Source organism: Oryctolagus cuniculus, chromosome 12 (assembly GCF_051225735.1).
Source record: "Oryctolagus cuniculus isolate XC-2025 breed Fujian yellow rabbit chromosome 12, ASM5122573v1, whole genome shotgun sequence".
Taxonomy (NCBI): domain Eukaryota; kingdom Metazoa; phylum Chordata; class Mammalia; order Lagomorpha; family Leporidae; genus Oryctolagus; species Oryctolagus cuniculus.
This window is the reverse complement of record NC_142878.1, coordinates 77,074,108-77,095,781: the sequence shown is the minus strand read 5'-3', so window position 1 is coordinate 77,095,781 and position 21,674 is coordinate 77,074,108. Positions and strand designations below refer to the sequence as shown.

Sequence of the window (21,674 nt, the reverse complement as noted above, 5' to 3'; positions counted from 1 at the left end):
GTGTATATATTCAATATTTGCCTTATCCATGATTCTACTGATGGACAATTGGGTTGAATCTCTCTCTCGGCTACTGTGAATACTGTTTTAATAATCATGGAAGCACAGATGTCTTTTCAACATACTCTATTCATTTCTTTGGGATTTATATTCAGTAGTGAGACTGCTAGATATCTTAATTCTATTTTTAATTTTTGAGTGACTTTCATTTGTTTTCTTTAAGAGCTGTACTAACATACATTCCCTCCAATAATGTGCAAGGGTTCCATTATTCCATATCCCCAACAACATATTATCTCCTGTCTTTTGGATAACAGCCAATATAACAGGTATGAGGTGATATCTTATTCTGTTTTTGATGCACATTTCCCTAGTAATTATTAATGCTGGACATATTTTCATATACCTGTTGGCAGTTGTATGACTTCTCTGAGAAATGTTTACTCAAACCTTTGGCCCATTTTTAAGCAAAAATAAGAGAAAATGAAACCTGCTACTTTGAATAGCATGTAAGGACATGATGATAAAAAAAAAAATAGACCAGACACAGAAAGACAAATACTGCATCATCTTGCTCATATGTGGAATTTAAAATAGATGATCCCATAAAAGTAGAAAATAAAATGGTGTTTTCCAGAAGCTGGGTTAGAAGGAAGAGGAACTGAAAAGTTGGTCAAAGGATACATAACTACAGTTAAGAGAGACAATTTCAAGAGATTATTGTATAGTAAGGTGACTACAGTTAATGTCAATGTGTCATAGTCTAGAAAAACAAAGAGAATATGATCTCACCACAAAATGATAATTACGTGAGAGAATGCATTTGCTAACTAGCTAGATTTATCTATTCCATAATAAACATACTTTAAGTTAGCATATAACACATACATGATACAAACATACAATGTTATCTGAAAGTTTTAAATTCTCCTTTAGGTAACACTGGCTTCTATCTCTAATCAACTGTAGCCATTTGCATGCATATATGTATTAATTATATGTGCATATACACATTACTGTATACATTGAATAGAGAGATGAGAATTATATACAATATGGGAACAAATAGCCAAAACAATTCAAGGGTCTATGATTTCCATTTTAGTTATTTATGAGTTTGTTTTCAGTTATGAGCAACTCAACCTAGTAAAAGGAGGACCTTTATTTTACCTTGTAAATCCAGTATGAATAATTTAAGAGGTTTGGTAAATGTTGACACAATACATAGGTACTTTGCTGTTTGTATTACAATCAACTTCAGAAGTACAAATGACAAGATATCATTCAGCCCAAACTGCCTTTACTGGAAGACCAAATGAATGAGGAATACTGAATCAGGAGTAAGTAACATGCTTTCTCATTAAAAAAAGAAAGACAACTGAAGAGATTATTGGCTGTCTTTAATTTATCAATTGCAGATGGCAGCAAGTCAAATCTTTGTAAACTGCAGGGACCTGATGAATGTGTTGAGAAACAGGTAGTGTTTTCCTATGAAATAACTCTTGTAAAGACTAAGACAGATGGAAATTATTACAATTACCTAGCACATATTTTATAAATTTGAAGAAGCATCCAGACCTCTTGTCAATATTGATAAGATTGCTTACCTATCATTATTATTAGCAGTGTTTTTCCAAGATACATAAACATATCAATGTGGAATACAATTTTTGAAGAAGACAAGTTTTTACCTGTAATAGTGATTTTTGCTGACCACTTAGATGTCCCGTCCAGAACACTTTGTTTGGCTGCCTTTGTGTACTGTACAAAATCATCTTTCGAAATCTGAAACATTTCCTGAATTACTTCAAATACTTCTGGCCTGTTCTTCTCCCTGATCTTCATTCTTTCTTTCATGGCTGTAATAATGGTCTGAGTCTTGTCTTCAGCACCATGCTTGGAACTCTTTTCTGCTGCTCCTGTAATGGAAAATTCAAGTGATGAGGACATACATGCAGCTACTTTACGAAGGTATGAGGGAAAAGAGAAGGAGCGATATGAGAATGAAACAATATTTTTACCCTGAGAATTCAGGGTGGCCTTTTTTGGAAACAAATTACTTGGCTGCAATGTCAAACAACTTGCCCTCATTTTGTTATTGCAAGTAAATTGACCTTTGTGATGTCCAGTTTCCCCACTGTATTATTGGAAGAAATCCACGCTGTGCAATATTTTGGCTTGAATTTTCAAAACAAAATTCAAAAAGAATGCATATAATGAAATATTTATAAAGGTATATATTTATCCATTTGAAAGGCATAGTTACAGAGAGAGAGGGAGAGAGAGAGAGACAGAGATCTTCCATCCACTGGTTCACTCTCCAAATGGCTGCAACCACCAGAGATGGGCTAGATGAACACCAGGAAGCAGGAGCTTCATCCAGATCTCCCAACATGGACAACAGGGGCTCAAGCACTTGCACCAACCTCTGGTTGCTTTCCTAGGTGCATTAACAGGGAGCTAGATTGGAAGTAGAGCAGCCAGGACACAAACCAGCATCCATATGGGATGTCACTATTGCAGGTGCTGGCTCCACCTGCTACACAACAATTTATGGCCTACAATGAGATTCTTAAACAGTAAAACTTGCCTAGGCTGGATTAAATAGTTGGAGCTACCCACTAGTCACAGTTTTCTTCAGCTAATAGAGTATTCATTACATATAGAAGACAGTCTTGGCTGGAAGACATTACCCACAAAATTCAAAAGACTCCAAAAGTTTGGTGTTTGATTGCCTTTCTAAGGATGCTCTGTGCATGAATATTGTCATAAAATGATCCTTTTCAAATCCCAGCTTCTAAACACCTATTGTTATTGTGGCTACTAGTATATCTAAAGACTCTGGGTAGAAGTGCTAAAGTCTTGTAGAATTAAATATGTTTTGGATAATTTTTCTAAATTCATGAAACAGCCTAGTTAACTGCCCATACAATAGAAGTCAATTCAAGCAATAGCTTCCAAAGTCAAACGCAGAATGTATAATGATTTTCCATCCAAAGGAATCACAATTCTGCTCTTAATGACTGCCTCTTTAGTCCTTCAAAAAATAATTAAGAAATCTTGATGAATATCTTTGAATTTTTTCATCAGTGCCCTTGGTGTGGGAGTAGAGTATCAATTCTAATATGCGCAGACAGTAGACAGACTCATAGACTAAAATTAACAATCCAGGAAGAGCATTTTAGTAGGGACTTAAGTTTTTATTTTTTAAGCTGTTATTTCTATAAAAGATTTACAGCTTTAAGTTTTTTTTTTGCTTTTACAGTTTTAAACATCTTTTATTTCTTTTTTATTTAAGAAACAGAGGATGAGAAAAAGAGAATGCATGCTCCCACCTACTGTTTCACTCCCCAAACACCCCCAATAACCAGAGACCAAGCCAGGAGCTGAGAACTCAAATCAGTTCTCACACATAGGTGGTAGGAAACCAATCACTTCAGCCATCATTGCTAACTCCTAGAGTTCAAATTATAACGGAGCTGGAAGCAATAGCTGGAGCTGGGAGTCAAACCAAAGCACTCCAATTTGGGAGGTGGGTACCCTAACTGGTGTCTTAACTACTAAGCCAAATGCTTGTCCTACTTACATACTTTTATCTGAAGACAATAAAAGTGAGTCAACTTCGATTGATTTTCATATGTATTAGAGATAATTAATTTTTGTCACTGATCTACTATTTTCAATTTCCTGTAGTTATTAAATCTGCATATCTTTCCTTGTTTTTCAAATCACACTGTTTCTTAATAGTTGCGATTTGTCAAGAATTCTCATGCATTTGAGGGTATTATTTTCCTTCAGCCTTGTTTTATAATCAGAGGTCACTTTAAACTTGCATGTATGAGTCTGCCTACAAAGTAGAAGGTGCAGTAGTTTCCCTGAAGTGCAGTAATATGCCAACAGGAAACAGATATCAACAGCAAAGAAGGTCAAGGAGATGGGGTACAGTGAAATATTTTGTAAAATATAACATGCTATCCAAACAAAATACATCACTGCTACTCTTAAAAACACTTAATTGACAGATCAGAAACACAATAATGGACATTAAAACAGAAAGGGAATTCAACATCAGACATAAGCCAACTAACTCTGTACAAGTCAAATAGGTTCTCTACTAAATAGTTTATGGGACAACTACAAAACTTTTAATCTTTTACAATTTTTATTTATCACCCAAAATATCTATATGTCATCAACTTTACATGGCAAATTTATCATTTTAGTATATTTCCAAAGCATTATCTATATATGTATAACAACTCTAGTGTTCTCAGTTGATCTCAGTTCCTCTTTTTTCTTATTTTTCTCGACAGCTGTCCCAAAACGTTTGTACTTTAAGTTATCTACCACACTCTTATTACCCACCATGCTAAGCATATAAGCAAATCTCCTCCTTAAAAGAAAATAGAAGTCTCTTAATCTTAAAGGTCACATATTCTTTCCTCTCCTACAGAAAATAAAAAAAAAAAAAAAAAGTAACTTAAACCTGATTTGTAGCATTAGCAGACTTCTGTGATGTGAATATCCTTAACATGGCTGATTTAAGCAACTGTCTCATAAAAATCTTGATTATTTTAACAATCACCAGTAAATTCCTACCTGCATTTTCATCTACCTCTCATGCTAGTCTGTAAGGCTAACCCCTATTAAATATGTATTCGTTAAAAGAATATTTATGTGTTTGAAAGGCAGAAACAGAGATATATAAAGATAAATAAAGATATAGATGATGTAGATATTGATACAGATATAGATGTATAAACAGAAAGAGAGAGAGAGAGATCGCACCTGCTGCTGTTCATTCCTCACATACCAGGGGCCAATCTTGGGCCAAGATCAAATCCAGGAGCTAGGAATATACTCTGTGTCTACCACATGGGAGGAAGAACCCCTCCTGACTCCCAGGGTCTGCACTGGCATAAAGCTGGAGTCAGGAGTTGTAGCCAGGAGTCAAACTAAGGTACTCAGAAGTAAGATTCAGCATCTTATCCACTAGGCTAGACACCCTTTCCCTAATGTGCACTCTAAGTATCTAGTGCACTGTTGGAAAATAGGATATTCTCAGTACATAAAGAAAATAAAACATTTCCTGGGGAAATCCAAGAAAAAATTATTACCGTGATTGAGTATTTAATTTGGTTCTGGGTTTAAATTAACACATAATGAACTTTTTGTAAGATCTGACCAGAAGGCCATGATCCTGAATGAAATGAGAATAAATCCAATGTAAACATGTTTAAATATAATGTGGGATATATCTTGTGAAGAGACAAACTACAATTGGCCCTTGGCTTCAGATCTGGAGCTCTCGTAACACAAAGGCTAGGTGCCCACTGTTAGGAAGCAGAATTGGGTTGACCTGAATATCACATGCATTTCATAATCAGCATAAGATGAGGACATAACTCCAACTATAAGTGAGAGAAATACATTGAGACAATTTCTTTTATAGAGGACAAAAGTGCATAGTAGCCAATGGTGCTTTGGGTATAGAGGCAGACTTTCTTGATTGTGAATCCTGATCCACTACCCAATAACTGGTATGATTGGAATGTCTGTGGCCCACTCAAATCAGTACATTGAAAATTAATCCCCAACATGATTATGTTACATGGTGGAGCCTTTGGGAGCTGGTTAGGGCACTGGGGGAAAACCATCAAGAATGGGACAGTGCTGTTTAAAAACAGCCAAAGTTCACTCTCTTGTCTGTCCCACCACATGAGGACCCAGCATGAAGTATGGTTCCTTAAAAGGGGAGAGCTGCCCACTTCTGCTATCAGAAATGGAGTGGAGATGATGCTGTGTTAGCTCTGTGCTCCCCCAATTACCCTTCTTTTCAATGCCTTTATATCTTTTTCAAAAAATGTATAAAACACAAATTTTAACATTTTAATTTTTATTTGTGGTTTTTTTTTTTTTCATAAATAGCCAATGACATGTGACAACTTGGCCTACACAACTATCAGCAGTGTTATTTGAGCCTGATCTGACACTCACAGCTTAGGCATGCTGTCCTTCTCGTGGATGAAGCGTATTCCAGAACAACAATGCTCACTGTGTGGCAAGGTTGAAGGCAGGCACACAAAGTCACTTCATTACTTTGTCTGAGCCCAGAGAGAAACATGATCACTGGGTACACTACTAAGTACCAATACCTTCTGTTGACTAACGCCAGCGACCAGTGTTTCTGTGCCAAGGACAGTACTAGCCTCACTCTAATCTGCCTTTCTATTCCAGAGAAGATTTTTGAAGGTCTTAGATGATGGACTTGTCTTCACTTCCAGACAACACTGCATGCAGAGTAAATCTCTCTGTTCCAACGTCATCTTTCTGAGATGTCATCCAGTTCACCCGGGTGTGTGCTCTCCCTCATAGTAACCGGTAAAAACACTACAAACGCGTTCCTAGTGGTTTTCAGCTGGAGGCAAGGACAAGTATTTATTCACTCTTTTCACATATGAAGAAAATGATGACCAGGGAGACTGCAAAAAATTCATGCAGCAACAGGACTGGAAGCCAGATCTTTCTAAAGTTGTACAGACTATGAAACACACACACACACACACACTGACATCCCATGAGCATGTTACATAGAATACTTCTATGGCAATGTGGAAGGCGTACACATGCTCTTAGTTCCTCTTTAACAGCCAATCCTTATTCTTGAAAATGCCCCATCATTATTAGTCTACTCCTTTAGGTTAAGGAACCAACTATTGTATTAAGGTAATTGTTGATTCCATTTTACCCAATTTAATGTATCAGATCACTTCTATCTTGCTGTTGTTGAAGTCAATGGAGTAACATGTTGAGACAGGGGATGGTGGTATTTAAGGTATATTAGTGGATTGGCTTCATAAATAGCAGGTCTTGAGGGGTCATCATGGTGGGGAACTCTGAGAAGCCAATGTGTAGGCAGCATAGAATGTCTACAAGAAAGGGGAACCAGAAGAGAAAGTGCAGAATAACTAAAAATTAAAATTCAAAAACTTTCCATGTATTTCATAGAACCAATGTTACATATTTATTTATGTTGGGAAAAATATGACGCTGGGAGTTCAGAGAACTATGCTGTAAATCTGCTTGTGATATTCATTTGATTCTTTTTACAAGATACTAAATTGTCTAAAGCCAATAAAATCAGTAAATCTGGATTCACAGCCAGCTCATTTAGCAGTTCCTCTAATAGTGTACGCACATATGGAAAAATTACCTTTAAACCATCACAGGCTATTTCTCATTGTATTTCTCATGATTTCATCCACTGTTTAATTAACATGGATCACTCAGGGCCTGTACGTAAACGAATGATAATTCGCATGGAAATAAGGACTGTGGTGTCTCCTGTGTAGCACTGGATACACAGAATCCTACTTCAAAGCTTGTTGAGCCCTCACCACATAGTCATACCCTGTGTAAGTGCTGTGGAGAGCACCAACTGTCCAAGGTGCCCTGGATAGGTGTTCACATCTGTTCATGTAAGCCATGGTTCAGGAAACAGGGTTAATTCTAGGAAGTACATTGGTTACATTTTCTAGCTCTGAAAGACCAGAATAAAGTTCCCAGCCACAGGAGGGGCTCAATATTTACAAATATCTGCTGTCTTCAAAGAGCATGGCTGCATTCGGATCTGGCTGAAAAGCCCATGAGAGTATTTCAGGCATGGAAAGCCAAGACACTCTGGCAAAAAGATCTCTGTGAGTGAGATCCCAGTGGAAAGAACAGGTCTTCAAAGAAGGAGGTACCTTTCTCTGAAGGGAGGAGAGAACCTCCACTTTGACTATGACCTTGTCTAAACAAGATAAGAGTCGGAGAACTCAGAGGGCTTCCATAGCCTTGGAAACTCATGACTGGAGCATAGGGAGATTACTGATGCCATAGACAGGAGTGTCAATTGGTAAAGTCAACAACAGGAGTCACTGTGCACTTACTCCTCATGTAGGATCTCTGTCCTTAATGTGCTGTACATTGAGATTTAATGCTATAATGAGTACTCAAACAGTATATTTCATTTTGTGTTTCTATGGGGGTGCAAACGGTTGAAATCTTTACTTAATGTATACTAAACTGATCTTCTGTAAAAAAAAAAAAAAGAAATTAGCAATTCCCAACTTGATTCTCACTGGGATTAAACATGACAATAGGTCTGATCTGATTTCATCATCATTTAAAAAAATCATCTATTATTTTTCACTTTATGTTTCTGTGTGGGAGCAAACTGTTGAAATCTTTACTTAATGTATGCTAAGCTGATCTGTATATTAAGATAATCGAAAATGAATCTTGATGTGAATGGAAGGGGAGAGGGAGTGGGAAAGGGGAGGGTTGCGGGTGGGAGGGACGGTATGGGGGGGAAGCCATTGTAATCCATAAGTCGTACTTTGGAAATTTATATTCATTAAATAAAAGTTAAAAAAAAAAAGAGCATGGCTGCTAAATGTGGCAATAACTTCACAACAAAACAGAGGGAATCAAGATCTCATTTTCAAGCAAGAGTATGGAGTCTGATTTTCTTAACATGAATTTCTAATTGTTTACATTAGGAAACAGAAGCCTAACATAAAGTCACTGGGAAATGCACAGAACTAAAGAACAGGTCTTGCAAGATGCTGATTCACTGAACTTTTGGTGAAAGAGTTTTTATCCTAATGTGTAGGTACTTAAAATTTCCAGTTAGGAATTAAAATTGGGCAGAATGCTTATTCAGTGGGACTCTAGAATTCCTTCTTCAGAGACATATAAAGAAGTATAATCCAGATGCATTAGGTACCCTGATTATTTTTTTTCCAATTTCTGGGGCTGTTGCCCTTTTTATTTTGAAACTACTTTTATTTATTTGAAAGAGGGGAGGAAGGGAAGATAGAAAAACCAGTTGGCTGGCTTATTCCCCACATGCCCACAACAACTAGGGCTGGGCCAGACAAAAGCCAGGTGCCAGGAACTCAGTACTGGTCTCCTATGTGTGTGGCAGGGAACCAGTTACTTAGCAGGCCTCACAGGTGCATACTAGCAGGAAGCTGGAGTCAAAAGCTGAGCAGGGTCTCTCAAACTCAGAGACTCCAACATCGAAGGCAGGTGTCCCAGGCAGTGTCTCAAGCCCTGTGCCAAACATCCACTCCTTTTTTTTTCTATATTGAAACAATAATCAAGGAAAATACTTAATAAATGATCTCTCTTTTTTATCTGTCTCATTCTGCATATAGCCTCATCCTAGCCAACATGCTTTTTCTTTCTTTTTTAATGATTTACCTAGTTTAAAACTGCCAACATAGTGCTCAGGAAAGTTCTATACTGGTTAATATTAACATGACTTAGGTTATAATTCACTCCTCCATTTTCTATAATTCAATTATTCCACTGCCAGGTGCTTTTAGCAAAAAAGAATTAAATGTCTTTTTAAATGACAGGACACAAATGAACTAATTAAAGAAAGGGCAGGTGGACTCTGGCCGCTGTCGCTGGCTTGGAACGGAAAGGGCAGTAAATCAGTTCTCCGTTCTCACAGATTGTTCTCTGTGGTTCCTTTTGTCCTCTCTGTCCTACCTACCACCTTATGGCAGTCAGTCTTGAGTCAGGACAGCAGGAGCTTCCAGGAACCATCAGATCAGATCAGCTAGGAGGACCAGAGATGAGGCTGTATGTAGAACTCACATTGGACAGTTCCAGGCCCCTCGAACCTGCAAGGAAGCATTGATGTTGGGAACGGCATGTTACAATCCCTTCAGTTTCACTTGACTGAATGTGTGCAAGACACAGACCTTACACTATATGTGAATGAAACAGCAAACTCAAATCAGTTGAAGTAATTGTGTATACGCTCTCTTTTGCATGGATATGTCCTCTCGGGGGTGTGTGTGTGTGTGTGTGTGTATACGTGTGGATCACCAGCAGTGATTTCAGAAAAAAATCAGTAAAATAATGAGCATTCTAGAAGATGAGATAATTATTTTTAATACCTGAAAAACTATCACATACACATATGGAAGTCAGCTTATTAAATATTTTCTCAGGAGATAAGATATGCCTTAATGCGTAGAGATTATGAGGAGGTAGTTTTCAGTTTACATTTTAATTTAGGTGCTAGAGTCTTCTAATAATGAGTTAAACCGCCTTACCACAATGTTGAATTTTCCCTAGAGGTATTCAAACAGCTTGAACAACGATTTTAAAAAGAAAACCACCGGAAACTTCTTACATCTACAGCATGCTTAATTAGCTACCCCTTCCAATGCAGATTTCTCTGGACTTTTCAACTCTCTGCTTTTCTTCAGTGTTGTCATACATGGGGCTATCTCAAGCATGGCATTATCATTACCTATTTCTTGCTTAAAATAACAAAAGAGAAAAAATTCTTAAGGAAGCCTTTGCTGATTCTTTGGGGATAATTGCAAATTTTATCCCTAGCTATACAAAGCTATGAAGTTGAAAATATATACTTGCCAAAATCTACTGAACAGTGTGAAAGTGTTGATTTTAGGGAAAAAGAGAGGACGGATTTTTATTTATTTATTTATTTATTTATTTATTTATTTATTTATTTTACAGGCAGAGTGGACAGTGAGAGAGAGAGAGAGAGAGAGAGAGAGAGAGAAAGCTCTTCCTTTTGCCATTGGTTCACCCTCCAATGGCCGCCGCCGCCGCCGCAGCCAGCGCGCTGTGGCCAGCGCACTGCGCCTATCCGAAGGCAGGAGCCAGGTGCTTTTCCTGGTCTCCCATGGGGTGCAGGGCCCAAGTACTTGGGCCATCCTCCACTGCACTCCCTGGCCACAGCAGAGAGCTGGCCTGGAAGAGGGGCAACCGGGACAGAATCCGGCGCCCCGACAGGGACTAGAACCTGGGGTGCCGGCGCCGCTAGGTGGAGGATTAGCCTATTGAGCCGCGGCGCCGGCCAAGGGGAGGGATTTTTAAAGAAAATACCCCTGCCCACCTTCACTGTTCTTTACTATTTTTTATTCTTCCAATTTAGTGAATATTCTCAGTGATCAGTTTTGATGGCACAATTGATTTAATAAAGATCAAAAGCACATACTGATTTTAAGAAAAAGAGCTAGATTCTGAAGGTGTTTCTAAATTTGATGAATGATGCTCTCTCTCCTTTCTGAAAGACTAAAAGAGGAAGAAGTTCATCTTGTTTCGGGAAAAGGGCTGTTAGTAAAATGGTGCCATCTTCCTAAACCCAGCCTGGCTCACTAGAAGTCAGGTGACCCAATAGCCGGATCACAAGTGTCAGCTCCACCCCCGCCCTAACAGGATTGGCCGCTCCCACTCCTTTACCTCTGCAAACCTATATAAGACCTGTTCTCCCAGTACAGGCTGTGCACACGGAGGCAGCCTGTTGGGCTTCCCTCACAATAAACCTTTTCCCTTACTCAGGTGTTTGGTGTGTTTTGTGGTGGCCTTTCCTTTCAATGGGGGTGGAGAAATTATTGTTACCTTGGTTCTTTGTCTCACATGGAAGAAGAATTTCCAAGCGGTCAGCAAAGAGATTTAAAAGTATTTATTAGAATCAAGGACCTCCAGACAGAGTGGCATGACGGGGGGCTTCCAAGAAAGGAAAACCCAAAGGGGACTGGTGGTAGCAGGCTTTAAGTACAATTTCGAAGGAAAAAAAAATAAAAAACTGAGGATTAGATTGGCATTCAGTTACCAGGCAGGGACAGAAAAACATCAAAAGACATCATTCAAAATTCTGCACCCTGTCTGGCCTGCTAAGGGTGGGGTAGATAACTTGTTTTCACAATAAGCTGTGAGCTCTGGAGGAGCTTCCTTGCCATTCTCATGGTAAATGTGGAGATTCCAAAGGAATGAGGGCAGCCTGTGTTCTTGCTAAAGATAATGTTTTTTGGGGAAGGAAGCAAGTATTTTACACCCCAAATTCCACTGGGATCTCCTGACCATATAGTAACCCATCTGACTCCTCACACTCTCCTGACAATGATCTCCATTCTTTCTTTTTCCTTAAAGCATTCAAGTCCTCTGCTCCTAGAAGGCAACATTCTATTTATTTTCTCAAACACTAATCCATTAATATGCATACTTCTTAAGATATGTTGCAATTCGCCTTTTAAATAAGTGAACTGAATTTTAATAAGATTATGAGATTTTGCAAGTGAGTTGGATGAGTAATGTCAAGTCAGTCTGCTATAAATTTTTTTATAAGAAATGCTACCACCTCTTTTCAAAATAAAGAAGGCAATAATTATCATTAGCACAGCCTCGATCTGAAATGACTGTGTAGGGAGAATACTAATTCCATAGAGGAAACTGGAATATATGTGATTTTGACAACACTAAACAGCTGTGACAGCACTCCTGAGTGAATCTTCATTTTATCATTTTCTTCTGTCTTCAATTTTGGGCAAGACATAAACTTTATATTGCCTGCATCACTTAAACATTAAATGGGACAGCATGTAGGTATGGATAAAAGCAGTAGGTACAATGAACAACCATGTTTAAGTAAATTAATTTGGCATTTTTTTTTTAGTGAGGTCCATGGACACCACCCAAAAAAATACACCAGTTAATAGTCAATTATATATGTAATTTAGAGTGTGATATGTTGGCATTCCTCAAGATTCCTAAGAAAACTTGCCATAGGAGTTGAATTGGCATGAATTCATTCAGAAGTATGAAAGGAAGAAGCCTGGCCAGACTAAGCACATTTCAAGTATCATTTCATTTATCCTCCCCAGTAGTTCTCCAAGATAAATGTTATCAAATCAGAACCAGGGATCCTCAAAAATTTTTTTTTTTAGAAATTCACCCAATGTCACATATCCAGCAAGTTACGTTCATATCTCACATTCTAATTCAAGACCTTTTGCTTCCAATGCCTGCACAGAGGCTAAGACACTGTCAGATAGATAGTAAACTGAAAGTAATCATTGGAAAACTTAAGAGAGGGAATAAGAGAGGAAGGAGGAAGAGGGGGAGCGTGGGCGGGAGGAAGGGTAGTATGGGACGTATCACTATGCTCCTAAATCTGTATATACGAAAGACACAAAACTTGTTTACCTTAAAACATCAAAAAAAAAAAATTAAAAAGAAGCCAAAAAGAATAGGCTTGGCAAACAATTCCAGTTACTGTAACTGCAGTTCTCCCTGTCTGGAGAACATGATTTTTTTTTTAAAAAAAAAGGCTGTTTTGGGCCGGCGCCGCGGCTCACTAGGCTAATCCTCTGCCTAGCGGCGCCGGCACACCGGGTTCTAGTCCCGGTCGGGGCGCCGGATTCTGTCCTGGTTGCCCCTCTTCCTGGCCAGCTCTCTGCTGTGGCCAGGGAGTGCAGTGGAGGATGGCCCAGGTGCTTGGGCCCTGCACCCCATGGGAGACCAGGAAAAGCACCTGGCTCCTGGCTCCTGCCATCGGATCAGCGCGTTGCGCCGGCCGCAGCGCGCCGGCCGCGGCGGCCATTGGAGGGTGAACCAACGGCAAAGGAAGACCTTTCTCTCTGTCTCTCTCTCTCTCTCACTGTCCACTCTGCCTGTCAAAACATAAAAAAAAAAAAAAGGCTGTTTTACTAAAAAAATAAGATTGGGCTCTGGGAAGAGGGCTAGTCCCTTCAAGCCTTCAGTGGCCAGGTGGAGACTTAGTCCTTTTCAGTGATGTAGACAAGGACTCCCATGCCTGACACTATATCCTGGTCCACAGTGTTCAGAATGACTTGGGAGAAGGTTTCAAACAGGCTGGGGAACACTATTTTACACATCTCCTCTTACCATATCAGACTATAATGAGGCATAAGCAAGATGTAAGTCAGAAGTTATACTGAAATTTTATTCTTGGTCAGAGTGGTAGGAAGGGAGAGGATGGAATGGGTGGGAATTGTTGAAAACCCCAAGAGCTGGACATCTAATCTGCAAACATATAGGATAAGACAGGCACTGTGCACCACTCCTGCAACCAAATCGAGTACTCACTCTGCAAACAGTCGGCGTTGAGGAGGTCCTGGCACTTTTCATGGCACTTCACTCCACATTCCAAACACTTCATGCCTTGCCGGGCAATGCCCCACAGGAGCCCTTCACACTCATAACAATAGGTGGGCGTTGTAGCTGTCCAGACCTCAAAATTGTGTGGGGTGGTGGAAGACATGGGGTAGATCAATGCCTGCAAAGTCTTCTTGAAGACATGCATTTTCTGTGGAGAGAAGTTACCAATGCAAGCCAAATCAGTGGAATTGGAGAACTCATCATAAAGCAAACCATTTTATCACTTTTCCCTAAAAATGCTGTTTTGTGAAAGCCCCTTTTATCAATGTAAGTGATAACAGGAAAAACAACTCTGCCCACTTATGGTTCACTCAGTATTCTAGGGACCAATTTCATCATTTGAACAAAAAGAAATCCCTGATTTCCCAGATCAGACTGGGCCAACATGATGGGCTGGCTTCTTTTACAGCTACACACAGTTGGAATACAGTAATTTTTCTGTCCTGGCTCTAACACAAACTCCACAAGAGCAAGGATGGTGAACAGTGTACTTGCTGCTACATCAGTCCCAGAGGTTAACTTAGGACCTGACTTCAGAAAGATGTTCAGGAAACATTAATTCAAAAAATAGATCTATACTAGTATTCTTAGTTGGCTTTCGGTAAAAATGTGAAGTATGGAAACTTCTCAATGCTGATCCTAACTGTCTAGAAACACCACCACCACTCTTCTCTTCTATCCTGCCCAGGCCTTTCTTCTCTGCTTCTGTGGGCCTCACTGGCATTGACTGCTCCCTAGCCCCAGTGCCTGCTGGAAAATCCTTTCATCACCAGTAACATACAAAGGATCCCAGCAGCTAACTCACAAGCAGATAAAGGTTACAAGTGGCACTCCCCTATGGTGATTTATATTTTAAAGGTGGGTAACTGTCTAACGGCAAGCCATTGGTGGATTGGAATATCCACTAAACCTGTTGCCAGAAGATCTGAGTTTTGTTGTGTAGGCTTGGTTGTTCACTTAATACTTAAAATGGGCTCTTAGGCAGGGACTACCTTCTATCTTTCTCTCCTTAGTGCCTAAACAGAGGTTATCATTGTCCTTGGCACATGGCAGGGATAGAATGTTTTTTGAAAAATGAATAATGATCTGCCATTTATGAGTCCTTTAATGTACAGAGAAGCAAAGTCTCTAAGACCTCTTGCTCTGCTCTAGTATCACAGGGTATTAGTTTGGAGACAAAATTATATAATGGTAACAAAAGTCTTTGATAGGTTTCAAAACACTAAATACATTCTAAGTATTAGTACTACAGTTTTTTCTATATAACAAAAATATAGGGTAATGGAAATGAGAACTGAGATACACCCTTCTCTATGCTTCTCATATCCCACTATGCAAGTGACCTCCTGAGAGAAATACCAACACCTCCAAGGCTATTATATTTCCAGATAATTTCACATGACTGCCAGTGCATAATGGATGTTATTTACACAAATCCTCCAAGAAGCTTGATGGTAAGAGATGCTAGAATGGAAGTATTTCTATTATACACTAATCATCCTTAAATCTCATTTCAGAATATCTTCCCACAGTGTTGAAATGACCAACTTTCCATTATTTTGCAATTGCACAATCTGGTAATAGCATATTGCCCTTTAACGGTACATATTCCTCACTATGCATTTTCCCAGCATATGCCTGGGAACAGTGTTTGGAGGTTTCCTGCCAGGGAGTGAAGCTTTGCTGAAGAATTTTCTGTCTTTGGATGCCCAGCTCCATGCCTTCTGCTAGATGAGGGTTTGGACAACCCAAAGTTCATTGTTGTTTGCTTCCTTTGTTTTATTTCTATCATTTTCGTTGGTATATAAGGATTTTATGTACTTACAGAGCATTATGTGACATTGTGTAATGATCGTATCAGGGTAAATATATCTGTCATCTCAAACATTTACTCTTTGTGTAGTTTCTCAATATTTCCCCTTTCCAGATGAGTGAACTTAAGATCAACAATTTTATTCTGTTTACTCATTTTAATTGGAGGCCAGAAGTCTTGATACTTCCCATCTTCCCCAAAGCTCTATGCTTCAAATGTGTCCACAGAGCAGTGGTTATGGTCAAATATGGCAAACAGCCAACTGGGAGATCCCAGTATGTTCCTAAATTTGTATTGATGAAATGCATGAAGTTTGTATACCTTAAATAAAAGGTTAAAAGGTAAAAAAAGAAAAGAAAAGAACAACTGGATCAATTACTTTTCAGTGAAGGTAGCTTGAGCCAAATACACCTTTTGGCTTCATTTAATAAAGCAGGTGTCTTTCCAAGAACTGTTCATAGTTCATGGAGAAATAGGAGCATGTATTATTAATTTTTGCCTCCTCTTTACTCTCTAGCACAGTGGCTATCTTCAATATCATTAAAATGTACTGAATGATCTTGGCACAATAGATTTCTCATCAATCATTCACACATACAAATGGTATCTCCTGTGTCAGCAGAGGGCAAAGGTCTGTGGGCTGTGTGTGGTCTGGTCTTTAATAGAGTGTCTGCAGTCTAACTGTACCACTAAGGAATTACATCAGTCAATTTGTTGTTTGTCCCAGTGAAGAAAAAAAAAGCAATCATTCCAACTGAATGCAATACTAAGTAGAGAACAAGGTACTGCTACTAAATACAAGAAAAGTAAGAAATACATATTAATTTACAAAGCAGAGGTGGGTAACAGGGTGTTTGTGAGCATGCATTGGTACATTCATTTCAAGATTAATTAAAAGGTTCATATAGTTTATCTACTCCCCTTTGTTCATTTACTTTTTATTATTTTCAATAAATAGTTATAAAGTAAAAGTAACAAATATAAACGATAAATGCTAAAAACTTAAATGTGCTGGAGGAAGATAAATAAAAGTTATGAATAGTGAAGAAAGTTTCGTTAAAGTGTTCTGTTTACTCTGGTTTTGTGAAAAAGCCATGATCCATTTCACACAAAAGTAGAGTGATATTCATGTCAAAAAGTTAAAAAAAGACATGGAAAATTTATTAAACAGTACATGGAAAATCAATTGAATGGGCACTAAGACATACCCCAATACACAAAAGTTATAGATGCTGGATAAAAACATGAGCTAACTCACTAAAACGTGTCTCCATTTCCCTGGATATGTAAAATGAATCTTGTCTTTTGGGATATGGGTTTGTGTTTGTCAGAGCTGAAAATTACTCATAAATGGCTTATTAAAACGTTCCTTATTGCAACAAGCATAATATGAAGTGGTGGTTAGTTCAGAAAATGAACATTAATAGTGGAAGAAAGTTTTTAAAAATACATTTTATAAAATAGGGATTTTATATTTCAGGGCAACGCTGTATGTTAGGGAAAGGAGGTACTTTCTTGGCAGCAAAACCAGATTAAGTCTGGCAGGATTGTAAGACAAACAGAATGTAGGACTTTTGTGGGATAGGAACAGATTAAAAAAATGGATAAAAGCATGAAAGAAAACAGAGATTGTGGCAAATGGAAATCTGTAGTTTACCATTACATTCAGAATTAGATTAAAGGAAAAAAAAGGTTATTTTTAATGTAACACCTTGAGTAAGCAGATAGTAATTAGCTACAAGTAATAGGGCTCAGTCGAGGGGAAGAGGAGACTGGGAATGTTATCAAGGGAGAATTTCTGCTTAGGTAAACAAATTGAATCAGTCGCAGTTGGCACTTTATATCCATGGATTCCACATCCATGGACTCAACCAACTGAAGATGGTGAAGAAGGCAGAAAAAGTGTCTGTACTGAACATTTCCAGATTTTTTTCTTGTAATTATTTCCTAAACAATATCTTCCTATTTAAATAGCATATATGTTATATTAAGTATAATGAGTAATCTCAAAATGACTTAAAGAATATAGGAGGTACCCAATGTACGTCATTGTAAACAAGGTAGTTGAGCATGTGCACATGTTCATGGCTTCGGAGCACTTAGAATCAATTCCCCATGGACACAGAAGAATGACTTAGATGAAAAAAACCTTAAATACTGGGATTGACACCAGAAGACAGAGAAATTCAGAAACATGGGGTGAGTTCCTGATCAACTATGCTAAATCTTTCTAAATTTTCAAAATTTTCTATAGAAAACATACACAATTTTCTAAAATATGTGTGTTTTTTATCCATATGAAGTGCATATTCACTGAAAAAGTAATTTATAGAAAAACAATTTATAAAACAGTCACTTAACCAAAAAATAATTCAGTTTTTCAAAGGTAGGCATGGTTTGATGCGTGTCCTTCCAGTATTTTTTCTATGCATAGACAGGATGAAAAACATATGCATTTAGGAAAACAAAATTATTTTTACAATGTTTAAATGACTCCAGTAAAGAAGGCAGCTTTTAGTAACCACAAATGCTATTTTAAGCTATAGAAATGAGAGTAATAAATGCTTCCAATTTCTGATAAGCCTCTGTAGCCAAGTACAACTTATAGACCACAAGAGGAGAATGTTCATATTCTAGACAAATGCTTTGTTGAAAATTCCTACTCAAAGATATTGATGTAGGCTGAGTTGACTAACATACCACATTTGGAAAAAAAACAATTAGGACACTGTAAGGAAATAAATTGCCTTTTCTATTCATAGCTATCTCAGGAAACTAGAAATGAGTCTGAGAAACAAGGCAATGAAGCTTCCTGCCAAGAGCAATGCCTGCTTACGCTAGGCCATCAATATCATAATTTATCAACTGGTAAAAATTCTAATGGCTACCTCCATTTGCTGCATTTTTCTCCACCTTTATCTCCTATTGTGTTAACTGATGATTAAATTAATAAGGTTAGTTCTATCTTCTTCCTTGGGCTGTGGGTTTCCCAGATGGGATTATGTAAAGCATGCCTTCCCCATACTAAAAAAAAAAAAAAAAAAAAAAAAAAAAAATCACATCACATATTGATAACTGCAAGGCAAGTATATGCTTCTTGTGTTTAAGTATCTTTCAAGCACTTGATGCATACTGATTAGAAAACAGAACTTGGAGGCCGGCGCCATGGTGCCGGCACCCCAGGTTCTAGTCCCGGTTGGGGTGCCAGGTACTAGTCCCGGTTGCTCCTCTTCCAGGCCAGCTCTCTGCTATGGCCTGGGAGGGCAGTGGAGGATGGCCCAAGTGCTTGGGCCCTGCACCCGCATAGGAGACCAGGAGGAAGGACCTGGCTCCTGGCTTCGGATCGGCGTAGCACCAGCAGTAGCGACCATTGTGGGGGTGAACCAACGGAAGGAAGACCTTTCTCTCTGCCTCTCTCTCACTGTCGATACACTGTCGATAAAAAACTCTCACTGTCTAACTCTGCCAGGCAAAAACAAAAGAAAAAAAAAAAAAACAAAAAAAAAACAGAACTTGTTTATTAATGCTTCTGAACAAAAGTGCCCAGATGATTTGCAAAGTAAAAATAATCTACAAAATATGTTATAAATATGAAGAAAAAGGCAATGCTAGAATAAATTCCCGAGTACAAAAATAGATACAATTTCAGTGCTGATTTGTTCATCTGAAGAATCATCAATAAAACTGACCATAGAAATTAAAATTACTTGTCACTTTTTCATAGCAGAAAGTACAAACACAGAAAGTTAAATGCTCATCCATAGAAGACTGTAAGTCATTTTCTTACCCCTGTATTAATTTAGAACACATGCTAATTATCATCCTAATAACCCATGGGGTCAATCCAAACAAAGAGAGCAGAATGGAGGTCAGGTGGAGGACTCGCTGACTCAAGGACAGCACAATATAGGACATAAGTTCAGTAAGGACACAGGGCATGACCTGGAACCAAATGAGAAGATTTTTCATGTACTACTCATGTCACTTCTATCTCAATTTCAAACTCTCAGAGGAAATGTGAAAGTTGAAAACTTACTCAAGAACATGCATTCAAAGAATATAAATGCAATCATTAGGTTGTTCCCAATAAATACACAGCTCAGATGGTTTTAGAGGGGAGTTTTCTAATCCTTCAAAGTAAGCAACCTACTTTACAAAAAGCATCCCAAAGAAGTGCAGAAAAAAAATGAAAGCTGCCCAGATTATTTTATGAAGCAAGTTCAGTATTGATGCCAAAACTGTGCAAGGTCCCAGCACCTCACAGGCCATATTTATGAACACAGACCACTTACTTATGAACATAAGTGTAAAATATTATATGATCTGTAAGCACGGGAAAAGCAAGGCCAAGAGTGTTTCAATAACTTGCCCAAGGTCCCACAGCTCCTACATCATGGAGTAGGGCCAAGATGTCTCTCAAGCCAAAGACATTTGTTGTAAAATGGACTCAGGACCAATAGCAATACTGGTAAACAAGAGATAATCTTTAAACTGGGCCTCATTACTGCCTCTTTCCAAGTCAGCACTCCCTGGAAAGGAATCCAGCCCTTGGCTGTGAAGAAGGGGAGGTATTAATGTTAGTGCAGCCAGTGTGGGCCTTACCCACTGTCATCTTGTATCAGACATTATAGCCCTTGCTTTCCTTGCAAGAGATGACTGAGATTTCTATTTTGCATCTCTTTAATTAAAGTAGAAGCTCTACTGTTTGATATTTCCCACGTGGACAAGTCATTTTTCTTCATGCAAAAGCTAGTATTTCATGCTTTCACTTCGAGGGTGCCTAGAAAGACTTCCAGCACCAGAGTGTGGAAATTATTTGCTTCAGCATTTATGTGAGTTGCCCATGAAATGACCGAATGTGACAGCTTGTCAAGAGTGACATTTAATATGCCTGTTGTACAGAAATCATATTTCATTTACTGTTTCAGACATAGGCCCCAGGAGAATGGTCTTGATGAACTTCAGGGGGAGCGGATGCACTATATTCATCATGCAACACATAGCTAGAGAAGCCCTTTATTTAGACCTCTGAGGCAAAAGGAGGAAATGATACTTTTAAGATGCTAAAAATTAAATAGCAAATTAAACCATAAAGTGAGGATGTGCTGTCTGTTCAGGACCTCAGAAAATGTTGTCTCAATCCATTAATTTCTATTGCTTTCCTAATAACTTTTCCTAGGAATAGATATCTGTAGTTTGAATCAAATACTATATTTTGAAACACAGGCAAGGAACCCTGTTGGAGTTTGTCAATAAAAATCCTTTAACGTTGATTATCTCCTCACAAGAAAAATGATAGATGTTTTGAGATTCTGCAAGCAAGACCAAGCTTCCTCATATACTTCTGAAAGTGTTTGCTTTCTCATGTATCCAAACTGTATTCAAAACATTACTTGGTATCATAAATCTAATGGATTAAAATGAAAATAAGACCCTGGGGCTGCAGTCACATTTTTCATATTCTGTAGTGTAGCCCCCTCATACTCAATGGACCTGCACAATGAACATGAACGGCTTCTTCACCCTTTCATGTTTCTCAGTGGGTACCCGTGTATTGGGGTGGAAGGAGCTTGCAGATAAAAGGACCTAGTAAATGTTCTCTTTTTGGTGGAGGATGACAATGACAGGAATAAGAGAATGAGAGATACAGATATAAATAGTGATATTTAACTGTCAAATGCATTAAAAATTTAAAGTAATGTCATAGTAGTGGAATTTTTATTTTTAATGCAAATGTTGCTGAAATAGAGAGAGATGGGAGATGTTAGTTTCCATAGGGGAGGACACAGGTGAACTATCCCAAGTAAATTCTCAGCTGAACATGAAGGAAAGAGTTATCAGAGCACAACACACACACATACACACACAC

General features: G+C 38.4%; 1 protein-coding gene across 1 annotated transcript in view; it reads right to left on the bottom strand.

Moving 5' to 3' along the window:
• The window catches only part of UNC13C (unc-13 homolog C), a 645,143-nt gene that overhangs the window by 399,039 nt on the left and 224,430 nt on the right, over positions 1–21,674 (bottom strand). Inside the window, exons 7-8 of the mRNA XM_017348010.4 lie at positions 13,921–14,140; positions 1,692–1,919 (exon numbers count right to left, since the gene is read on the bottom strand). Coding sequence (XP_017203499.3) covers positions 1,692–1,919; positions 13,921–14,140 — 448 coding nt within the window. The remainder of the gene's footprint in view (positions 1–1,691; positions 1,920–13,920; positions 14,141–21,674) is intronic.